Source organism: Pelobates fuscus, chromosome 6 (assembly GCF_036172605.1).
Source record: "Pelobates fuscus isolate aPelFus1 chromosome 6, aPelFus1.pri, whole genome shotgun sequence".
NCBI lineage: Eukaryota > Metazoa > Chordata > Amphibia > Anura > Pelobatidae > Pelobates > Pelobates fuscus.
The window spans coordinates 231,907,684-231,932,699 of record NC_086322.1 but is presented as its reverse complement, the minus strand read 5'-3'; the positions used below and the strand labels follow the sequence as shown (position 1 = coordinate 231,932,699).

General features: G+C 41.8%; 2 protein-coding genes across 2 annotated transcripts in view; one reads left to right on the top strand and one right to left on the bottom strand.

The window, feature by feature from the left end:
* Positions 1 to 13,066: 13,066 nt before the first annotated feature.
* On the top strand, positions 13,067 to 20,240 carry MRPL45 (mitochondrial ribosomal protein L45). The gene is made up of 8 exons (XM_063458835.1): positions 13,067 to 13,155; positions 14,274 to 14,475; positions 14,657 to 14,774; positions 15,455 to 15,553; positions 16,031 to 16,079; positions 18,252 to 18,401; positions 19,710 to 19,880; positions 19,966 to 20,240. The coding sequence occupies exons 1-8, from the start codon at positions 13,114 to 13,116 to the stop codon at positions 20,062 to 20,064; spliced, it is 930 nt and encodes a 309-aa protein (XP_063314905.1). The 5' UTR covers positions 13,067 to 13,113; the 3' UTR covers positions 20,065 to 20,240.
* Positions 20,241 to 21,963: 1,723 nt separating this feature from the next.
* The window catches only part of GPR179 (G protein-coupled receptor 179), a 28,290-nt gene continuing 25,237 nt past the window's right edge, over positions 21,964 to 25,016 (bottom strand). The window contains exon 11 of the mRNA XM_063458833.1: positions 21,964 to 24,687. Coding sequence (XP_063314903.1) covers positions 22,207 to 24,687 — 2,481 coding nt within the window. The 3' untranslated portion in view covers positions 21,964 to 22,206. The remainder of the gene's footprint in view (positions 24,688 to 25,016) is intronic.

Genomic DNA, 25,016 nt, shown 5'->3' with positions numbered 1-25,016 from the left:
TATACTATATCCCTATTTACCATAACCCTCAGCCCTTTTGGCCAGATTCCTGGTAATATTACTATGCTTTGAGAATTACATATTTGTATGCATCTCTGTAGTGACCTTTCTACCTACTGGTCTCTAACATTTACCTACTGCACGTGTTCTAGTTAACACTAGTGAGCACTTACCTCACTCACTCAGCACCCGTGAGTCTCTAATCTCACTCACATACACACCTCATTAGGTGCATTGCCTTTTGGCTAACAGTGAAGCCAATTTTACTACTATCTATAGATGTTGTTCTATTAAAGGTTTTAATACCCACGTCTTTTTCATTGTATATTTCCTTAGTATACTTTTTCCTTGTGAATACTACTACCTAAGGGGTATAGAACATTGGATGAGCAGTCCCCCACCTTCATACATCTTTTTGTATGGTGGTCGTTCTGTTCATTCCTTTCTTCTCTCTCCATATATATATATAAACAGGGGCGTATTAGCCGCGAGGCAAACAAGGCATTTGCCTTGGGCGGCATTTTCCAGGGGGCGGCAAAAGACGCCGCCCCCAAATGCCCAAGGCAAATGTCTTGTTAGCCTCGCGGCTAACAGACATGCCGGTCAGGCAGGCGGCGCTGGCGAGGGAGCACTTCCTCTGAGCTGTCTACTCAGCTCCCTCGCGCGCCGCAGAGTGAGGCTGGGAGCCGGAATATAACGTCATATTCCGTCTCCCAGCCTCACTCTGCGGCGCCGAGGGAGCTTAGCAGACAGCTCAGGGGGAGCTCTCTCTCGCCAGCCGCCCGCCAGCAATCAGCCCAGCAGCCAGTGCCGCCCGCCCAGCAGCCACTGGACCACCAGGGAGAAAGAGGAAAGAGACCCCCCCCCAGCATTCCCAAAGGTAAGGAGGCTGGGGGGAGGTTAAATAAATAAAAAAAAAGTGTTAGTGTGTGTCTGACTGTGTGTGCCTCTGACTGTGTGTGTGTTTGCCTGTTAGTGTGTGTGTCTGTTAGTGACTGTGTGTGTGTCTCTGACTGTGTGACTGTGTGTGTCTGTTAGTGAGTGTGTGTGTGTCTCTGACTGTGTGAGTGTGTGTGTGTGTCTGTTAGTGAGTGTGTGTGTGTCTCGGACTGTGTGAGTGTGTGTGTGTGTCTGTTAGTGAGTGTGTGTGTGTCTGCTAGTGAGTGAGTGTGTCTGTTAGTGAGTGTGTTTGTGTCTGCTAGTGAGTGTGTGTGTCTGTTAGTGTGTGTGTCTGTTAGTGTGTGTGTGTCTGTTAGTGTGTGTCCGTGTGTGTCTCTGGCTGTGTGTGTGTTTGCCTGTTAGTGTGAGTGTGTGTGTGTGTCTGTTAGTGAGTGTGTGTGTCTGCTAGTGAGTGAGTGTGTCTGTTAGTGTGTGTGTGTCAGTGTGTGTGTGTTTGCCTGTTAGTGTGAGTTTGTGTGTCTGTTAGTGAGTGTGTGTGTATCTGTAAGTGTGAGTGTGTTTGCCTGTGAGTGGGTTGTGTGTCTGTTAGTGAGTGTGTGTTTTTGTTAGCTAGTGTATGCGTATCTGTCAGTGAATGTGTGTGTGTGTATTTAGAAGGCGGGGCGGGGGGAAGGGTTGGGTGAGGAGGGGGGGGGGGGGCGCCTGGGTTTTGCCCTGCCTAGGGCAGCACAAAACCAGGATACACCACTGTATATAAATATATATATATATATATATACCTATCTATAAATAAAAAGAAGAAGACTTCGCTGAACATAAATATTAGTGTTTCAAAACAGTAAAATGTATTACAACGATGATATTGTCAGTGAAAGTGACATTCTTTTGCATTTTTCACACATAAATGGCACTTACACTGACAATATAATTGTTGTGATACGTTTTACTGTTTTGAAACACTAATATTTGTGTTCAGCAAAGTCTCCCGAGTATAACAGTACCCCGCATGTACAGATTTTATGGTGTTTTCAAAAGTTACAGAGTCAAATATAAGGCTTGCGTTTCAGTTTTTTCACATTGAAATACGCCAGATAGGTCACGTTGCCTTTGAGACTGTAGGGTAGCCCAGGAATGAGAATTACCCCCATGATGGCATACTATTTGCAATAGTAGACAACCCAAGGTATTGCAAATGGGGTATATCCAGTCCTTTTTAGTAGCCACTTAGTCACAAACACTGGCCAAAATTGGTGTTCAAATTAGTTTTTTGCATTTTTCACACACAAGCAAATATTAACACTAACTTTGGCCAGTGTTTGTGACCAAGCGACTATTAAAAAAGACTGGACATACCCCATTTGCAATACCTTGGGTTGTCTACTATTGCAAATGGTATGCTGTTATGGAGGTAATTCTCATTCCTGGGCTACCATACTGTCTCAAAGGCAACGTAACCAATCTGGCGAATTTCAATGTGAAAAAAATGAAAAATGTAACATGCTATTGATACCGGAGAAACTGACGGAAGCGAAGCACAGAGAGATGGACACAGGTTTCTTCAGGAAGGAAGAGATTCTTTATTGGATCACCGATCGGGACTCAGAGGGACTAACGTCACCAAAATACAGCAAGTTCTGAGCCCCGGACAATAGTGCCTCCTTATATAGGCACATAACTCCTCCCATATTAAGCTCCACCCGCACATTCTCTTGACCAATCAATACAAATAAGAATTAACTTCCTGCTTGACCGCATGGCCTGTCCAGCACAATGGAGGAGGGGAATACTACATCCTGTATTCTTGCACATGCTCCGTACACTACTGATCGTATCTTGCCTCGTGCAACCAACTGATCGATACGTCAGCATATGCACGTACACATGCCACGTGGTAATCTCGGCCTACTAAATTTATTTTTACCGAGATTCCACCACATTCCCCCCTTTGATGCCTCTTGATATTTCACAATTACTTGAGGCATCACTTAACCTTAGTTTGCATACACCGCAAGTTACCTTGAACCAGACCAGACTTATCTTATGATGTGAATCTTCAACACTCATCTTCCTGCATTGGTTCTCCCTGATCTAGAGCCTCATATTTATAAATTGCCATTATCTGTGCAGCAGCCTTCCTCTCTGCTATATTTTCTATCAGGCTTTGCACAGACCTAACTACTAAGGGTATAAGACACGGCAGGAGTAGACACAACATTAAAATCAGTAGGACTCCACCTACCACTGCCTTAAGCCCTCCAAACCACTCATACCAGCTACCAAACCAACTACTTGGATTATACCCTTTCCATACCTGAGTAGGCACATGCGCTAGTTTAACCATATGGCTAGTAAGCTCAGCTATTGCTTGCCCTTCGTCATCTATTTGAAGACAGCAATTGCTCAGGTTAAACTTCCCACACACACCTCCCTCTACTGCCAAAAGGTAATCTAAGGCTAATCTATTTTGGTAGACTGCTGTCCTCATCCTGGTATTGTGCTTCGCTAGAAGATTGAGCGCTTGTGATGTCTCGTTAGTAATAATCTCAACCACCGCCTGTAATCTTATAATACGGTTGAGCATATAAATAGGGGTTCTATAACCAAAGGTACCATCTTCTGCCCACGTGGCTGGCCCATAATAATCTATAATACGCTGGGGAGGCCATTCATTATCTTCCCAGGCGCCTATCTCTATGGGTCCCCTTTTCTTCCTATGATTCACATCATACACTTTAACACCTAAAGTCTCACCTGTTTCAATAGGTAACAAGAAGAAGGATGGTTTGAGCATACCCAACACACATGCCCCTTCCCAGTCCTGTGGCAACTCCGAATAGGCTTTCTTACCACAGATCCAGTACAAATTTGCTGGGGCTCTCCAGGTAGATGTGATGGATAGGTCAAACCACACATCCTTTAAATTGGCGTATCTAGCAAACGGGTTAGATGGTTCTGAGACATTTGAAGCCGACCACCAAGTTGTATTCTTTGTATCATCAGCATAAGCTTTTTGCCCTAGACAAGTTAATTCTCCTACAGAAGTATTATACATCATTCCTTTCCTTGCTATGCAAACATAACCTATGATGGAGGTCTTTAATCTCCACTCAGATTTACCTCTAACACTCATATGATAATCGGCTTGTGTAGATATTAATTGGTCAACTGCCTCAGAACCGGACATTACCTCCTTTGCTTCCCAAGGCCATTGGTCTCCCATGTTAGTACCTCCACACACATAGCAGTTGGTAACATTAAGACTACCGGCAATACTTTCGGCTAAATCAATGAACAGGTTTTTAGCATTATGGGGGATCTTATTATCTATACTCATCTCTTCATAAAAGGAATGGTATACTTGATGAGTCTGGGAGGATACCGTATCAGTCTCTATCCCTATAAACAATACTGTCCCAGGATCTAAACCCGTCCCATATATTTGAAACCCAAATAAATTACCATACTTGTCTAAGAACTTGTCGGGGTTATTTATAAGTATATGGACTGGATTGCATTCCATAGACTTACAATATGGGCTGGTAGGCAACTTAGTCACTATCATGTCCTTGTCTACTGTCTGTCCCCAAGTTGCCCACCCCACACAAGACCAATATGGGCAAAAGTTATAATCTCTATTTGGGCATCTAGGACTCACATATTTATTTTTACTACTGGGACAAATATATTTATCATTAGACCCATACGTCCTCTCCCATCTAAGATCCCCACATACATTCCACGGCTTTCTACCACTTGATATCGCCTTACACGCATCAAATAGCAGAACACCCGAAGAATGTACGGATTCTAATATTGTCTTGTTAATTAGGGTCCCCTGAGGATCTCCATTCCTGAGAGTCAACCAAATTGTACGGGGTTGATACTCTGGACTGAAGCACTTAGGTTCTCCTACTCCTAAATGGCACACACTATATTCTATATTTAGGTATCTACATCTTGATACATCTCCTTTACATTCGTATTGTGAATGCCAAATTAGGGTTTGGGAAATATGGTTACCTGTTCTTGTAGTCTTAATGCATACCTCACAGCTAGGAGTGTCGGTACCTCTACCTTCCTGAATATAAAAATACACATAAATAAACATTATCAAGAACACATCTTTCGTCGTCATCCTCAGTCTTCGTCCGTGCGAAGGCACCTCAGCTTCCAGGATGTAAGGGCTGCAGGGAATGGAGTTCTGCTCGTCTTCACAGGAGTCCCTTCGAGACTTTCCCTGGCGTATACACTATACGTCGGTGGGCGGACAGGCTTTATTATGGCCTTCTCACTCACGCACCAAATCTCTGAAACAATAAAATTTTGTAATCCACAAAGTTCCTCGTTACTCCGACTGAGTCGTGCGTTTTAACCGGATCTTGCAGGGATTCTCTGGATCTGCTGTAACTTGCCAAGAATCGACTGCTGCTGGTTTAACCCTGGAGTGATGTATCCACGGAGTCACTTCGGCTACTTTTATCGCTGTAGTGGTAGACAAAAGAACAACATAAGGACCTCTCCACTTGGGCCCTAACGGTACATTATTCCACTCTTTAATCCACACTTGGTCTCCTGGGTGGTAACTATGAACTGGGGGATAAATATTCACAGGTAATCTATCTTGTACCCATTTCTGTACCTCCTCCATAGTCTTACCCAACTCTACAACCTGCTGCCGGGTAATTCCTTCTCCCAACTGACTCAAATCCCCCCTTAAGTTACCAAGTACGGGAGGTGGTCGCCCATACATGATTTCAAAAGGAGAGAGGCCCATCCTTCTGGTAGGTGTACTGCGGATTCGCAATAGAGCTATGGGTAAGAGAACGTTCCACTTAAGTTGGGTTTCCTGACACATTTTAGCCAACTGATTCTTAATAGTTCTATTCATTCTCTCTACCTTACCAGAACTCTGGGGTCTATATGCTGTATGAAGCCTCCACTTTATACCAAGAATATGAGTCAGTTGTTGTAGGCACTGATGAACAAAAGCTGGACCATTGTTCGATCCTATAGAGCAAGGTAGTCCATATCGGGGTATTATTTCTCGTAGCAGGAATCTCACAACTTCTCCTGCTTTCTCTGTACGAGTAGGACATGCTTCTACCCAGCCTGAATAGGTACACACAATTACCAGCAGGTAACGATGTCCACCCAATTTAGGCATCACTGTATAGTCAATTTGTAAATCGGACATGGGGAGTCCCCCCATAAACTGGACTCCTGGTGGCTTTACTGGTCCTTGTCTTGCATTATTTTTAGCACACGTTACACACCTTCGTACAATGGCCTGAGTCAAGTCTGACAATCTTGGTATGTAGAAATATTTTCTGAGAGATTCCTCTGTGCTGTCTCTCCCAGAATGTGTCCCGTTGTGATAATTTTGGACAATTTCTACCGCTAGTGATGCTGGAATGACTATTCTTCCATCTTCTAGCTGATACCACTTGTTCTCCAAATACTTTCCAGGTTCAGTCTTTAACCACTCCTCTTCTTGAGCTGTATAAACTGGAGTCCATTGAGACAGTGGAGTTGGTATAAGAGCAGCTATATGCCCCACATACTCCTGTCTTCCCGATTCAGCGGCACGCTTAGCTGCACTATCTGCCATCCGATTTCCCTTGGTTACATCACCATCTCCTCTCAGATGCGCTCGACAATGTATGATACCGACTTCTTTCGGCTCCCACACTGCTTCCAATAGTTGTAGGATTTCAGCTGCGTACTTGATTTCTTTGCCTTCTGAATTCAATAGTCCTCTTTCTTTATACAAAGCTCCGTGGGCATGAGTGGTTAAAAACGCATATTTGGAGTCCGTATAGATGTTCACTCTTAAACCTTCAGCCAATTGTAACGCTCGTGTCAGTGCTATCAATTCTGCCTTTTGTGCTGATGTTCCTTTCGCCAGTGGCCGAGCTTCTATCACCTTGTCTATTGTTGTTACTGCATATCCTGCATAGCGGATCCCTTCTTTCACATAACTACTGCCGTCGGTATAATATTGAACATCGGGGTTCTGGATGGGAAAATCACGAAGATCTGGTCTACTTGAGAATACTTCATCCATTACTTCCAAACAATCATGTTGACTTTCAGTAGGTTGTGGCAAAAGGGTAGCTGGATTTAAGGTGTTTACAGTCTCTAAATGCACTCTTGGGTTTTCACACAACATTGCTTGATACTTGGTCATACGGCTGTTACTAAACCAATGATTTCCTTTGTAATCCAACAACGTCTGTACTGCATGTGGGACTCGTACATAAAGTTCTTGACCCAGAGTGAGTTTATCGGCTTCAGCTACTAGCAGGGCGGCTGCAGCTACTGCTCTTAGACAAGGTGGAAGTCCGCTGGCCACTGCATCCAGTTGCTTAGACATGTAGGCAACAGGTCTTTGCCATGATCCCAAGTTCTGTGTCAATACTCCCACAGCCATTCTTCTTTGCTCATGTACATACAGGTAGAATGGTCGTGTGTGATCAGGTAGACCTAATGCTGGGGCACTCATCAAAGCCTTCTTCACATCTTCAAATGCCGTTTGCTGTTCTTGAGTCCATAGGAAGGGGTCGTGCTCTGTACCTTTGATAGCTGCGTACAGGGGTTTTGCCAGTATCGCGTAGCTGGGAATCCATATCCTACAGAAGCCTGCTGCCCCCAAGAATTCTCGCACTTGTCTTCTATTCTTGGGTATCGGTATTTGGCACACAGCTTCTTTTCTCTCTGGCCCCATAATTCTTTGACCTTCAGAGATATGGAATCCCAGATATTTGACAGTTGGCAAACACAACTGAGCCTTCTTTCTAGACACCTTGTATCCTGCCTTCCAGAGAATGTGTAGTAGATCGTGCGTTGCTTGCTGACATATTTCCTTTGTAACTGCTGCTATCAACAAGTCATCTACATATTGCAACAATACACACTCTCCTGGGATGGACTCGAAATCCAGTAGATCTTGACTTAGAGCTGAACCAAATAGGGTAGGTGAATTTTTAAACCCTTGGGGCAGTCTTGTCCAGGTCATTTGGCGTTTTGAGCCCGTTACAGCATTTTCCCATTGGAAAGCGAAAATACATTGACTTTCTGCAGCAATTCGGAGGCAAAAGAAGGCATCTTTGAGGTCTAAGACTGTAAAGTAAGTAGCCCCGCCCGGAATTAAAGCAAGCAGGTTATATGGATTGGGTACAACTGGATGTATACTAACAACCGCATCATTGACTGCTCTCAAGTCCTGCACAGGTCGATACTCATCTGTACCGGGCTTTTGAACAGGCAGCAATGGGGTGTTCCAGGGGGAAGTACAGAATTTTAGGATACCATACCGTATGAACTTATCCAGATAAGATTGGATATTCTTCTTAGCCTTCTGCGGGATGTGATATTGTCTTAGGCTTACTGGATAAACCCCAAGTTTTAGTTCAATTTTAATAGGTGGAATATTGCGGGCCAGTCCTGGTGGGTTGTTCTCTGCCCAAACTCCTGGTATGTTGAATAAGGACTCATCACTCCTAGGGTTTTGGCTAGTCAACGCTGTATAAAGTCGCAACTCTTCTTCCTTTGGTACGGATAATGTCATAATACCTGAAGGTCCATTAAACTTTAAGGATGTTGTTCCATTTGGTAGGAACGTAATCTGCGCTTGTAATTTAGATAGCATATCACGTCCCAGCAATTGGACTGGACATTCAGGCATATAAAGGAATTGATGTTTTACTACGTGGCCTCCCAATGTACAGAGTCGACTTTTAAGAACCGGTTTTTCAGCACTTCTTCCAGTTGCTCCTATTACAGTAATAGTCCTTCCAGATGGAGGAGCAACTAGACTAGTCACCACTGAATGTTCAGCACCAGTGTCGATCATGAACGCACTCCTTTTTCCCCCTATTGATACATCGACCATAGGCTCCGCTCGACCAAGGGGGATGGAGCCCGGTCGGTATCAATAGTCCTCCATGACTGTGTCAGCCAATCCTACAAAGTCCCTACCTTCTCTATCGCGGGACCTTTGCGCTGCTGGAAAATACCTATCTTCCCTAACACTTCCTCTGTTCCCATCGCTCCCTCTATTACCATTACTCCCTCCGGGGCCTCCTCTACCTCTCGCTCTGCCTCTAAAGTTTCCATAACCTGTCCTAGGTCTGTCTCTCTCATACTGTTCTCTTCGCGGACACTCATTTCTCCAATGCCCTTCTTCTCTACAGTATGCGCACTGATTTCTACTCAGAGGTTCCTCATTCCACTTACTATCGCCTCTATCTGGGCCCCGTCTATCTACGCCTGCGATCGCTACCGCTAGCATATCTGCCTTTCTACGCATCTTGCGCTCTTCCTCTTTCTTACTTTCTGTTTCCCTGTTCATGTATACTTTATTCGCTACCTCCATTAGTTGGGTGATGGACATACCTGCAAACCCTTCTAACTTCTGTAGCTTGCGCTTAATATCTCCGTAAGCTTGGCTGACAAAGGCGGAGTTCACCATTCGGGAATTATCTGCGTCTTCCGGATTAAAGGGGGTATACAAGCGGTATGCCTCCAATAATCGGTAATAAAAGACACTGGGCGCTTCATCACTTTTCTGAATCACCTCAACTGTCTTCGACATATTAATGTCTTTCTTTCCTCCAGCTTTCATGCCAGCAATTATAGCGTCTCTATAGGCTCTGAGTTGAACCATATCAGCACCATTTACATTCCAATCGGGATCGGTGTTAGGATAATGTGTTGCGGCCCATGCTGATGGATTGGCTTGATTCAAAGCACGGGCTTTATCCTCTAGCGCTTTAATGGCCGCTTGATTAATTCTTATCCTTTCCTCATTGTTAAACAAAGTCATTAATAACTGCTGGCAATCAGCCCATGTCGGGTTATGTGTCTGAACTATCGAGGTGAACAGATCAGTCATAGCTTGTGGTTTCTCAGTATACGAGGAATTGTGGGTCTTCCAATTCAAGAGATCGGTTGTCGTGAACGGGACATATACGAAGACTGGGTCAGCATGTGCCATTTGACCTGCGGCATCGATATAGGCTGACCCGGGATTCAGACGAAGAGGCATCTGATAATGTTTTAATTGTTGGGTACCGGTCAGTTGTCGGGTTAGTATGGGGCTACGTGGAGGGGCGTCAGTTAGAGGTTCCGGTCGGGGGGTAATAACGCATGAGGATATGGGAGCTTGGTTTTGGGAAAAAGTAGTAAATAAAACACTTCGAGCCGAGCTAGAAGAAGCTTGACCGGAAGTCTGAAGTGGCGCCAAATCAGGATATTCAGATCTAATGGGGGTTGGCTCTGGTTCCGGAAGGGGAGATTTAGTACGAGAGGGGGTGGATTCTGTACTGGAGGAGGAAGCGGAAGTAGATGAGGGCAATGAGGGAAGGGGTGCAGGACTTCCTGCATTTGCGTCACTTCCTCTTAACGGAAAGTAAGGGGGCGGCAAAGGGATCTCGGACTCAGGGGGCGTGTCCAAAATGGGCCTAACACCAGTCCTAGTGGACAAACAAGTCCTAGCCACCATGAGGCGACATTGCTCCTCGTGGCATGTCTGAATCCATTTTGGCGAGTCATTTACGGCCTGTCTCCAACAATCAATATAAGGAAACTGCCCGTAAAGTTCAGGCCTACCCGATACAGCCACGTGTAAGCGCTGTACCAGAGTTGGATCCAAACTGCCACGTGGCGGCCATGCCGCAACCAAAGTAGGCCACTCCCTAGTACACAAAGTGACCAAACGTACAGGAGACATTTTAACCCCAAAATCACATGTTTTGAATCCCTTTTTAAAATTCTTCACCATACAACCTAAGGGATCCGGAATCGTTGACTGCGACGCACCCATACTTATCAATGGAACGTCGTTGACAACGAATACTATGCACGCGTACTATTCAACAGTCACACCCGTTTCCTCTGGCAACAGCACCACGTGGTACAGTTACCAAGTGAAACGTACACAATAACACAATAAACACCCAGGGAATTCCCGTACACACACAGCTGTTACACCAGTCACTAGATAATCAATATTATGCCCTTTGGCGAAACTATACAGTCACCCACGCTATAATTCTCTATATATGAATTACCCGTCTATAACACACCCCAGTAACATCGTCTTTTACAAATAGCGGTTACAGTACGGTTAGCATAGGTCAAAGCACAATTTAAGGTCACAATACAATTATTAGTGGTTATGGTGTTAAACATGCAATAGACGACAATGATTAGTACTTATATACAGTGTCAGTAAATATACAGGGTTATGGTACCGTGCACTATAATACAGCAACACACTATTAACACTCTCGCTAGACGGCTGAGCTCGCGCTATCTAACAAGATATACACTTTACTAAACAATCTTTAACACATTTACAATTCCCAACTAAACTATTGGCCAGTACCTTGAATGGACTACCTAAAACTATCTACATCCGTTTTGGTTAGCCACACTGCCCAAGCACCACATATAGCGAGCTAGAGGACCGAATTTACACAGACGCCTCTTAGTCGATTACTATCAAAAATCTAGTGGGTTCCAAATTTACACGCCTTCCCACTTAGCCAAGATAGGTTGAGAGCTAGCGAACCGAATTTACACAGACGCCGCTTAGTCTCCCGGTCCCTCCGACCTAGCGAACAAAATATACACCCTAGAACGCTAGTCTAGACAAGACACCGGTGTCCGGCTAGGGCTATTTACACCAGAACCCCGCCTGACTAACAAAATCAAACGGTCTGACTAAAGAGCGTTCGATCGAGCGGTGCGCCTTCGCTCCTTCCCTCCGACAGAGGGGGCAGATTCCATACACAAATAACCCCTTATGGGCCTACCGCACAATCGGTATACCCCTAGTGGGTCTGCCGTCTAAAACAGCAGTTGTCTTACCTCCTCGTTCCTGAACCTGAGTTCACACTCATCGACGGGGACACCCCAGCACTTCTTACGTAGAGGCCGATGATCTCCTGGACAACAGACCAGTGGCGCCGAGACGAAGGGAGGTCCACGCAGAAGTTCAGGGGTGCAGCCGTAGAGAACGTGGGCAAAGATAGACCGTCTCACGCCTCTGCCTCTCAGCTACCGTTGAACGATGAGCTTCCCGGCCAATGCACCAAATGATACCGGAGAAACTGACGGAAGCGAAGCACAGAGAGATGGACACAGGTTTCTTCAGGAAGGAAGAGATTCTTTATTGGATCACCGATCGGGACTCAGAGGGACTAACGTCACCAAATTACAGCAAGTTCTGAGCCCCGGACAATAGTGCAGGCTCCTTATATAGGCACATAACTCCTCCCATATTAAGCTCCACCCGCACATTCTCTTGACCAATCAATACAAATAAGAATTAACTTCCTGCTTGACCGCATGGCCTGTCCAGCACAATGGAGGAGGGGAATACTACATCCTGTATTCTTGCACATGCTCCGTACACTACTGATCGTATCTTGCCTCGTGCAACCAACTGATCGATACGTCAGCATATGCACGTACACATGCCACGTGGTAATCTCGCCCCCTACTAAATTTATTTTTACCGAGATTCCACCACACTATATTTGACCCTGTAACTTCCCAAAACACCATAAAACCCGTACATAGCGGGTACTGTGTTACACGTGAGACATCGCTGAATGTGTATTTTATTGCAGTAAACGCAAACAGTATTATGACATTCACAGTAAAATGTCACGTAGAACTAAAGAAAAAAAAAATCTTATTTTCTCCCATTTTTAAATATTTTATTCATATTAAATTATGTTTCATACCTAAATACTTAATGTTAAATGAAAGCCCTGTTTCCCCTGAATAAAATGATATATAATAAGTGTGGGTGCACTTAACATGAAAGAGGTGAATTACGGTTGAATAGACAAATAGCGCAAATTCAAGTTTTTGTTTACGTTTTGATGACGATGTGTACATTTGGCTCAGTCCTTAAGGGGTTAACAGACGGCATAACACACATTATGGACTTCATGTTATTACAGATACACTATATTACAAACACTCTGTGTTCTGTATATTACACACACTCTGTGTTCTGTATATTACACACACTCTGTGTTCTGTATATTACACACTCTATGGTTCCACATTACAGACATTCTGAAAGCCTGTGCATCCCCAGACATGTATACAATACAGCCACGCCCACTCTCTGCCCTTCTGACGAGAGAATCTAATCACGTGATACCTGTCACTCCCAGCAGACTCTTCGCGGCCAAGATGGCGGCCTCCATCAGAATGTTCCGAGCTCTCGGTGACCAGGTGAATGTTAACGTGTTTTTATTAAAGGTGATCGGCGGTACACGGTGACATCAGAGCCGAATACTGCGCGAGTACGAGGATACGCGTTGTAAATGATAGGCGGAGTCATGAATGTGAACATATAGCATTAGTTTGTTGATCTGTCAGAGCCAATGAGTGTTTTGCTAATCATTAGTAAAGACCATATGGAACAGACCGAATATGTTTCTGTTAGAAAATGTCTGATACTTATCAAGATGCAACTGCCTTAATTAAAAGGATACTGACATAATATACATAATATAATATAATTATTACTTATATAATATACTGACATAATATACATAATATAATATACTGACATAATATATATAATATACTTATTACTTACATAATATAATATACTGACATAATATGTATAATATAATATACTTATTACTTACATAATATAATATACTGACATAATATATAATATAATATACTTATTACTTACATAATATAATATACTGACATTATATATATATATATATATATATATAATATACTTATTACTTATATAATATACTGACATAATATACATAATATAATATACTGACATAATATACATAATATAATATACTTATTACTTACATAATATAATATACTGACATAATATATAATATACTTATTACTTACATAATATAATATATATAATATACTGACATAATATACATAATATAATATACTTATTACTGACATAATATAATATACTGACATAATATATATAATATACTTATTACTGACATATACATAATATAATATACTGACATAATATACTGACATATATAATATACTTATTGCGTACATAATATATACTGACATATATAATATACTTATTGCTTACATAATATAATATACTGACATATATAATATACTTATTGCTTACATAATATAATATGCTGACATAATATAATATACGTATTGCTTATATAATATAATGACATAATATACATAATATAATATGCTGACATAATATATATAATTTGCTGACATAATATAATATACTTATTACTTACATAATATAACTTTGTTTATTCTTGACAGAGGACAAGCTATGTCTTGTCAGAACATTCCTAATTTGGGTTTATCTCTATTTGCAGGGAATGATTGCCATTCTGAATCCAGCCAGGCTGGCCACCCCTGCAACTGTCCTGCCCATCAGGACCAAGAAAAGATATTTCATCCCACCATCTGTGTCTAGCAAATATAAAACTATGACAGACATGATGAACAAGGCTAAGGCAGCTGGTGTGGTGACTCCTCATGAAATCCCAGAGCGCCCAATTAATATTTCCTGCACGGGTACGAACTCTAAAAATGTTTATTTTTATTTTTTTGGAGCACATTGTGATATTTATGGGGTGGGGGTGTTTAGCTTGGCAGAGAACTAGTGCTTTATAAATATTTGGCCTGCAGATTCTCATAGATCAGAGTGGTATGAATTTATTTTTAAGGAATATTACTAATTCTTCTTTGCTTTTAGCTGGCATATTTGAAGCATATGTGCCCCCTGAAGGTGATGCTCGTCTATCTACACTTTCCAGGGAAGGTTTGAAGCAGAAAACAGAGCAACTCAAAAAGAATGCAGCTTCTCAGCTTGCGTAAGTTTTGGAATTACCTATTCAAGTCATATGTTTCGTAAACTGTAACCCAAGCCTGTTCCATCCTAATTCCACTTCTGTTAATTGCAACCAATTCTTAATTCTATAGCATAAATCACACACTCATCTCACTCTGTCTTAAAGGACCACCATAGGCACCCAGAGCACTTCAGCTTCAGGGTGCCAGGTCCCTCTAGGTTTAATCCTGCCTGCTGTAAACATAGCAGTTTCAGAAAAACTGCTATGTTTACATATGGGTTAATCCAGCCTCTAGTGGTTGTCTCATTGACAGCCGCTAGAGGCGCTTCCGCGCTTCTCACTGTGATTTTCCTAGTGAGAAGATGCCAGCGTCCATAAGAAAGCATTGAGAATGCTTTCCTATGGACTGGCTGAATACGGGGCTCTTGACACGCATGCACATTCAGCTGATGACATTGGAGGAGAGGCCCCAGCGCCGAGGGAGCCCGGCGCTGGAGAAAGATAAGTGATTTAACTCCTTCCTCCCTCTTCAGCCCGGCGGGAGGGGTCCATGAGGGTGGGTGCACCCTCAGGGCACTATAGTGGTCCTTTAATTCCACTGCATTCTATATCTTTTTTTCCAACAACCATTGCTACAAAACAACATCGTAATATATTCTTTAGTGTGTCTTTCTAGTGAAATTACAATTTTTTGATCACAGAATTCGGAAGATAAAAGAATATGACAGTGAATTTCGCAGTAAGACTTTTCCAGAGAAGGCACAGGAAATATTCATTGCTGCACATGAGTGCCTGAATCAGTAAGTAACTTGAACCATTTTACTTTTTCAATAAACATATCCACCTTGGTGTTCCATTTGTACCACAGTGTCTCTCCCATGTTGTCTTACTAAAGGAATTTAAAAAAAAAAGTGTCTAATCAATGCATGTTTTGTTTATTTTATACCGGATTCATGTGTTTTTGCAAAAAGTTAAATGTGCATCATAGATCAATTGTTTGTTTACAGCTGCAGGAAACTTACAAATGTGTATGTATTATGCTGCTATTCTGAACGCTTGTCTTTTAATTGCATACTGGCTTTTTTTTAAATAAAAAAGCAGACATGAAAATCTACACCGGTTTGTTGATATATGAGAGGCTGTCATGCTATGTATATTACATATGCATACTCTATTGTGCCTATATAATTTATATTTTCTCTCATTGAGACAAGAAGCATTGTGAATGCTAGAAAGTAAATTTGAAATAAGTGTGTTTTTTTTTTAAATTTGTCCAGGTTTGACCGCCATAAATTGCACACACTGGTGACAGAAAGATGCTATCCTGTAAGTAAAACACTCAAGCACATGCGCAGTAATCAAATAATTAACATAATGACTAATTATAATAATTAATATTGTGCTAGTAAATACAATGGAACTGATAGTCATAGTCATTCTCATGGCAAATTTTAGATCCTAAATGTAAAACACTGAGGTGTACCTACGATCTATGGAACAAGGGATGAAGCTGCTTAATAGCACTTCTGAAATTAAAATAAATAAAATTTGTTGCTGCACCCTCTCAATTTTTATTGTATCTTTCCGCACCCCCTTCTCTCCAGGATCCTAGTATGAAAGGTGAATGTAGAGTGAATATGATAGGATATTCAGTCCCTGCACCCTCCCCACACTCACACTGCTGCTTGGAACCAGAGCCTTCTAAGTGTGGTCACAGTGGGAAACACACAAGTGGGTGAGGGGTAAAAGAGAATGAAGCAACACACTCAAGGAGTAATTTGGGGTATTGAAAGTTGTACAGGGGCAAAGGAGAGACAGAAAAGAGGGTGAAAAGGATATGTAGAGATCAGTAAGAGGACAATGGGGAGGTAAGGAGAGATGTAAAAGGTGTCCATTTCACAATGTTACAAAGCTTGACGGGAGAAAAGTGTGTGCCTACTCTTCTACCCTGTCACATAAAGTGTACTGCCCCATCCTCCCATTTGGACACTACTGGTAAAAGTAATTTGTGACGGAGAGACACATTTTACATGGCAATATAAATTGAAGGACAGATTTAATGGCAAAATGAATTTTACAGTGTATTTTGAATACACAGTTGTATTACTGTGGAGTCCTGGAATAACATAATTGTTGTGTATGAGCCCTTTTTCAGTCTTTCCCTTTTTTAAATATGTATATTTATTACATACATATTACTTTTTACTTACAGGAAGGGGGCCTCATCACTAATAGTGCAATGGAGAGGGGGAGAACATTTCACCGCTCATATTTTTGTCCATCACTGCCCTTTTACGTTGTGTTGCAGGCTTTTAAGCAACATGGCACTAACATATGACCTCACTGCTGGTGCTGCCAGTGCCACCATGTTTCCCAGGACACACATCACTTATACAAATTGATGAAAACTGACCAGAGAAATACTCGGTTAGCTTACTTAATAAGCACTGAGGAAATACAGGAATCACATTGCTTTATTGATATCCCAAGCACCTGGGGTGTTATCTCTGCCAAGTGGTCTTAATATAATGAAGGCTCCTCCCAACAGATAAATCAAGCAGTTGGCAGTGTGCACACAAAGTTTATATGTGTCCCCACTGCACTCATCCTATACAAATGTCTAGAGGGGTCGTATGTTTGACACCCTTACTCTGCAGAGGTCATGCACAACTGACATCAGTAATGACCTCATATCATTCATTCAAAATACAAATACTTTATGACAAAGGATCAACATTTCAATTTGTTGCTAGACATTGGCGAGTAAATATTCACCCCTGTTAAGTGTCACATGGACCCACCATGCTTGCAGTGGTGAGTAACTTGGGTAGTAGTGTATCACTTGAAATTTTAAACCCTATATTACATAAAATATGTGAATAAAATAACTGAATTTAAAATGCAATGAAGATAAGCTCACTCTGTGTTTCCACCCACTACACATATTGCAAGAGCTTCCCACCTCTTGGCAGGAGTTTAAAAAAAAAAAAAAAACAGCCTAGCTAGATGACAAAAAGATACTTTCTTAGGCATTTGGCAGCTGTGCTTTAACTGTGAGACAGTCCATGGTTACAGGCACGAGATGTCTCTCCCTTATAGTGTTTTTCTTTCCATTGTAATTTGCCATATAGGGTTCTTTATGTTGGCTTTGTGATTGTGTATTTTATGGATATTTTAATAGCTTTGAAAAATTTGCCACAAAACTATAATTCAAAAGAAAAAATTAATATGCATAAATGTTGTTACAGATGGAAATTATGCACCTGTACCCACCATACGCTTATGAACTTCATGCTCAAGTTTTTACACGCACCTTTTTATGATTAAAGATTTCTGCAAGCAAGGCGTTTGGTGGGTACTGTTGAATGCAGATATGAGATAATCATTGGCAGAATTTATGTACGCCTCCCTGTGTTTCTCTTAATTTCCTGCCACAAATATTGCAACTGGTGCCTTTTCTCCTTTGTACATCAATGCAATTCCCCCTTGATTTCTCAGGAAATGGTGCGTGGCAATAGATATCGTACTATACGCTGGAGGTTTATTGAATCTCTGGAGCCTCCTCGTGTTGTGCAGGTTCGCTGTCCTGATATGGTCTCCAAGGGAAACTTGTATGGGCAGGTGACAGTTCGTATGCACACTAAACAGGTGAGTGATAGCATCAAAAATTTACTTTTAGATTGACTTTTTATTTCCTCTGACACTGCTTAGTACCTTTTCTCCTACCTTTACTGTGTATAAGAGTCCTCTCACTGTCGAAGTCCGTATTGGTCATCATTTTGAAGTCCATATCCTCCTGTAGAACTTCATATGGACACAATACAAAGAGTAGTTTTTGTGTAGTTCTAAAAGTGAACCAGTCATCATGGAAACCAATAAAAAGTGTCATTTTTAGAGCATAACCCCAATATGTTCCTTCTTTCATAAACTGGGCATATATCTAGTCCCTCTTTGTTCCAAGCAATATATTTTCTTCACTTCCTAGCATTTTTTTAGCACTTGACACAAAATCCCTTACCCGTTTAATTCTATGGACCATTCTGTATTTATTACTGGTTCTCTTTACGTGCTAACTTGGAGCATTATGTCTTTTCAGAATTTAATTCATGAGTAAGGAAAATTTAAACCCTTTCCTAGTTTATCCCATCATTTTCTTGCCATCTCTTAATATCGTTCAACTAATAAGACTTAATTAGTGCTCTCCCTATTAGAATACTTTTTTATATATGACTCTTATATCTTCTTTTGTGGACTCTTTATATGTAATTGTATACTTTTTGTCACATAATACCACTTGTATAACAGAATAAAAAAAATATAGAAGTTAAAAGCTGCGCCACTAGAAGAATAAATAAATAGTCCAGATAAAAGGGAAAGTCCAAATAAAATAAGTAAAAATCTTAGCTGGATAAATCTTCTTTAGGTAGGATATATAATACTGGATGGGGAACGATGTCCTCGTCGTCCTTTCACAGGTAAATCCAATAATATGAAAAGATAAAACAAATTTCCAAAATAGTGTAATATATTCACTAAAGTGTGACAAATAAAGTAAGAAAAGTATAGCACTCACATTTGGTAGAGCTATAGCTAGCTCTAGTGTGGAACGCGTACAGCGGTTTAGATCCCCGCTTGTAGGATATACTGCAGCTTATTCTTATCTTCAGAGGAAAAATGCCACTCAAAGAGAATAAAAAGACACAACCAATAGTGTTCTCTGTATAAAATAATAAATATATAAAATAAATGAATGAAATGGTACTCACAAGGGTGGAGCAGGCTGACTGCTCCTTGATGATAGCGTAGGTGGAATAATCCCCACCAAGGATTGCTTTTTGATGAATTTATCTTTCTGCGGCACCGGTGTTCTGTCTCTGCCTCCTTCTTACGCGGTCACGTGACCCCGTCCTAGTTTTTAGCGCTAACCCTTTTCCTCTATTTTTACTTGTATAACAGAGCCTGGTTATCTATGATCGGTTTGGGAGAGTGCAGTATGGAAAGGATGAGCCTAGAGATGTTTTAGAGTATGTGGTATTCGAGCGTCATATGGCAAACCCATATGGAACATGGAGAATGCATGGGAAGATTGTGCCTTCTTGGTCTCCACCAAAAGAGCCAATTGTTAAGGTAACTGAAAAAAATGGTACACATGTTTCTGAAATATTACATGGGTTATGTTGCCCAATGAAAACTGTATTTTTCTGTATTGCAGACCGTGGTGTTGCCAGGACCAAACTTACAGCCATGGGAAGAAGTAGAGGACTTAATTCAAGAGGTGCCTGAAACGCCGCAACAGCAGTGGCATAAATGAAGACTTTACCATTCTGATGAACAATATTTGAACTGCATAATTAGGATTAATTTTACCAGCCACAGTGGGATACATACTGCATCCGCAAAGGATTCTGGACCCGCCCAACACTGTTCTATTAAAAGTGCTTTGTTTCCTTTTTGTCTTATTATAATTAAATATTTTTTTGCCATAAATATTTTCGTCTACCACTTTTAAGGTGGAGTTTCCACCATAAAGCAAAATTGTTTTCTTTCTGTGGATTATCCTTGTGAAATAAAAGGTGGAGTCTAGACCAGTAGTTCCAAATTTATTCCACAAGGCACACCAAGAGTCAGGAATCCTGGGCTTTTTCCAGTTCCTGCAATGACGATAATGATAAAACCTGGACCATTACTCTGCAGGAGTAATGGATTTAAAACAACTGGTATTGACAAACAATTCCAAATGCATATCATATATTTAGTATGAACAAGTCTGTATGTAAGGTTACATAGCTGAAAAGAGACTTGCGTCCATCAAGTTCAGCCTTCCTCACATATGTTTTTGCTGTTGATCCAAAAGAAGGCAAAAAACCTAGTCTGAAGTGCTTCCAATTTTGCAACAAACTAGGAAAAAATTTCTTCTTGACCCCAAAATAGCAGTCAGATGTCTCCTTGGATCAAGCAGCTATTACCCCACTAATTAGAAATGATATCCCTGTATGTTATGTTTTTGCAAGTATTTATCCAATTGCAGTTTAAACATCTGTATAGACTCTGACAAAACCAGCTCTTCAGGCAAAGAATTCCATATCCTTATTGCTCTTACTGTAAAAAAACCTTTTCTTTGCCTTAGATGAAATCTCCTTTCTTCCAGCCTAAATGTGTGACCTCGTGTCCTATGTATAGCTCTGTTTATGAATAGATTTCCAGATAAAGGTTTGTACTGGCCCCGAATATATTTGTATAATGTTATCATATCCCCTCTCAGGCGCCGTTTTTCCAAACTAAAGAAATTTTAACCTTTCTTCGTAACTAAAATGCTCTATTCCTTTTATCAATTTTGTAGCTCGTCTCTGCACTTTTTCTAGTGCCAAGATATCTTTCTTTAGAACAGGTGCCCAAAATTGCACAGCATATTCAAGGTGTGGTCTTACCAGCAATTTTTAAAGAGGCAAAATTATATTTTCATCCCGAGAATTTATGCCCCTATTTATACATGACAAAATCTTACTGGCCTTAGCAACTGCAGATTGTCATTGCATATTTCTGTTTAATTTGTTGTCTATAACAATTCCCAAATCCTTCTCGTGTGTGATTATCCCTAATTCACTACCATTTAGGGTGTAAATTGCTTGTGCATTCTTAACCCAGAAGTGCATAACTTTGCATATTAGTGACCAGTCCCCCAATCTATCCAAATCCCTCTGCAGCAAAGCAATATCCTGCTCACATTTTATTACTTTACAAAGTTTTGTGTCATCTGCAAACACTGATACATGGCTTTCAATGCCTATTTCAAGATCATTTATAAATATGTTAAATAGAAGCGGTCCCAAAACAGAACCCTGAGGGACACCACTTACCACTTTTGTCCAGCCTGAAAATTTACCATTAATGACAACAGTTTAAGTTAATATTCCTGGTTATCCTCAAGTCCTGTCAATTTGGCACTGTGACACACGCTGACACGCATGTACTAGATTTGGGCATTTCAATGTCAATTGTCTAGGGCCTAGACAACTGACCTTGAAAAACCCAAATCTAGTAGACTCTAGGCTGTAGACTATTTTACCAACCCACATTCTCTATAGTTCCTACTTCACACCAATACATATTATTGTACCATTTTTGTTAAATTGAGTTTCTCATTGTTGTAGCAGCTTGATAGTTTTTAATGATGCATGCTTTGCCTACTAAATGTAAACACTTCCAGCACTGAAAAGAAAGGAGGATTTATTATTTATGGTTCAGGTACAGGTAAAGGTTCAATTTCTACCATGAAACTTGATTATTTTTGAGAGCAGAATAGTCATTTATCTGACCTTTCCCTATTGAATGCACATCCCGCATATCCCGCTTGATATCAACATTATCCTTGAATTGTCTCTCTCATAAGCCAACAATATGTACACACATTGCATCCAACATCAGTCTACCAATTCATTGACATGAATACCTATTATTGGAAGTCCCATGGACAGACATCTGCTTTACTGGAGGTGGACTGGTTTTCTATGGTTGCCAACGGCTGATTCTGCACCTCCCAGGGACAGATTTCAGACAGATTGCAGGTGGCATTTTCACTGGTTGTAGCCGTATCATGTACATTAGTCCCTTGCTGGTTTGTGGTGCAGTCCACCTGTTCTTCAGCAAGTCCCCTGTGTTGTATTCGTAGAGAGTGGTGCAAGCGTTTCCCTTGCTGTGTAGGATTTACTGAGGGGTACAGGTCACCCATTCGTCCCTCACTCTTACTCATGATTTTGGACAGTGGCCTTGGCTCTTCACTTGACACGCTACACACAGAATCCTGCTTACTTTGGGACTTGTAAAGTCGACTGTGGCCTGGCTTGTTGCTCTGAGGTACTTCCCAAGGACTTGATTCCACCTGGATCTTGGTTGCATGGTCCCAGCTATGGCTCTGGGATTGACTCAGTGTTGTCGGAGTCCCTTCAGAGTCCAGACTCTCCCAAGGGCAGATCTCTCCCCGTCGTGCCTCCAGATCTAAACTATCAGATGTTTTAGACTGAATAGGCCCCCCATCAAATGTTTTACTGTGTGACTGGCTGAGAGGCCCAGGGGAACCTCCTGACTCCTCACTTTCCCATGGGCACACTGCATCTCTCTGCCTTCCCAATTCTTCTAGTTTGACTACTAGGTTTCGCCCACTCAGGGCTCCTTTAGAGGATTCTTCCACTTCACCTGTCTCCCAGGGGCATATCTTTGCTCTTAGTTCCTCACTATCATTCACTTCCCAAGGACAGATATCTGCTCTGAGTCCTTTTACTTCTTCACCTTCCCATGGGCAGATTTGTGCTCTCAAATTCTTATCTTCACCCTCCCACACTTCCCCATTGTTTTTTCCTGCAATTTGAGGACTATGAAAGGATAGGTTACTTCCTGATTGACTGAGAGGACCTCCTGGACCCTCACTATCTGTGCTTTCCCATGGACAAATTTCACTTCTTCTGCTTTCTATGCTGTTTGACTTATGTGGTGTATCATGTGGTCCTTCCATGCTTTCCCAGGGGCAAACAGCTTCCCGTAGCTGGCTCATCCTCTCTAACCTGGTTGACTGTGGAGTCTGCTTGGATGTTTTAGAAGAAGAGGTATTATCCTTTTGATCCCGTTTCATTTTCAAGAAACATTCTCCATGTGTTGAGGAGAAAGACAAGTCCTTGTTTTCTGCTAAATCGAGGACATTAGTGTTCAACTTATTATCCACGTTTGTGCTAGATTCTCCATCCTGTGTGCAAATATTTACTTCTTGCTTTTTACCAATGTCTTCTGTAGTCTGTTTCTCTCTCTCCTTTAGTTCTCTTCCTGGAGCTGACCCTTTAAATGCTCTAACTGCTAAAACTATACTTTTTAGTGTATTTTTGTTCAGTGGTCTTGTGGACTTTCCTTGCTCTGGACTCTTCCCAGCTATACCTGAAGGTTCAGAACTCTGTCCTTTGTTTCCCTGTTCCTCTGCATTCCGTTGTTGAACTTGGGCAGCCCCAGGTCTCACTGTGATAGGTAAGGGGTTCTCTGGTTTCTGGTGATTATCTTCCTGCACATGCTCATGTATGTGGTCTTGTTCATTTTCATTCCTGAGATCCTCTTTGCTTCCCAAGCTTTGATGTTTACCACTCATTTCACATTTTTTCCCCCTAGAGACATGTGGCTTTCCTGAGGCGTGTGAGGTGTCCACACTGCTGCATTTTCCAGGTGCATAAGTCACATGCTTCTGACCCCGACTTTCAGCAGAAGAGGGGAGCTCCTGTAGCTCCCACGGGCATACCTCTGCTTTGTCAAAATTACCTCCTAGAAGCGGGTTCCTACTGCCTTCTGTGACCTTTTCTGTGGAGCTTTCTGAGGTTCCTGTGAGTGGGCCTTTTCCATGAGAACTCCCTATCATGCTGTGAGATTTTTGTAAAACACCTGGACGCACCATTAGAGATTTCTTGTCTGTCATTAAATTGTGGGCACTAAGGGATTTGCAGACCAAAGGGGCTTGGCGAAGAGAGTCACCACGAGAACGCAGTGACACATTTTTGGCAAGGTTACGTCTCATCAGGGAGTCTCGCAGGGAGGCATCCCTTGCTGAGCTCTCCAGCCGAGGAGAGACAGAGCCACTATCCTTAGACTCTTGCATGTGATCATATGTGCTGTGTGACTTGCGCAGTGAAAGGACTCTTTGTCTTAGAGATTCCTCGCGGAGTTTAACACTGCCACTGTCTTGCTGTCTTTTCCTCTGTCCTCCACTAGAACCAGGAGAGCCCTCTTTTTCATCACGCCCACATTGCCGTGTAACAGAATCTGGAATCTCAGTGATGCGACGTATAATAGAGCGGCCTAGTCCTCTACGGGAACTCCTCTTCTTCTGAAGGTGTGGATTGTTGTGGGTCATCTTCTTTGTTTTATGAACTTCCAATTGTGCATAAAGCTTTTTCAGTTCATCCTGTATAAAGGAGATGTAGCCAGGTCAGACTGATCAAGTATAGCCCACATGTACTTCTTATTCAGTTAGTTATCCTACATAGTGCAGTCAAAGTTTAAAGGCAATCTATAGTATTAGGAATGCAAAGTTGTATTCCTAACACTATAATGCCCTTTGGTCCCACCCTCACAGCCTCCCCCTCTGGCACGTAGTGTTAAAAAAACAACAACTTTCATTTACTTACCTAATTTGCTGGTTGTGCTCCGCCACTTCCGATGTCATTAGACGAGGAGGGAGGAATCAGTGCTTTCCTATGGGATTTCACTGACGCTGGATGTCCTCATTCAAAA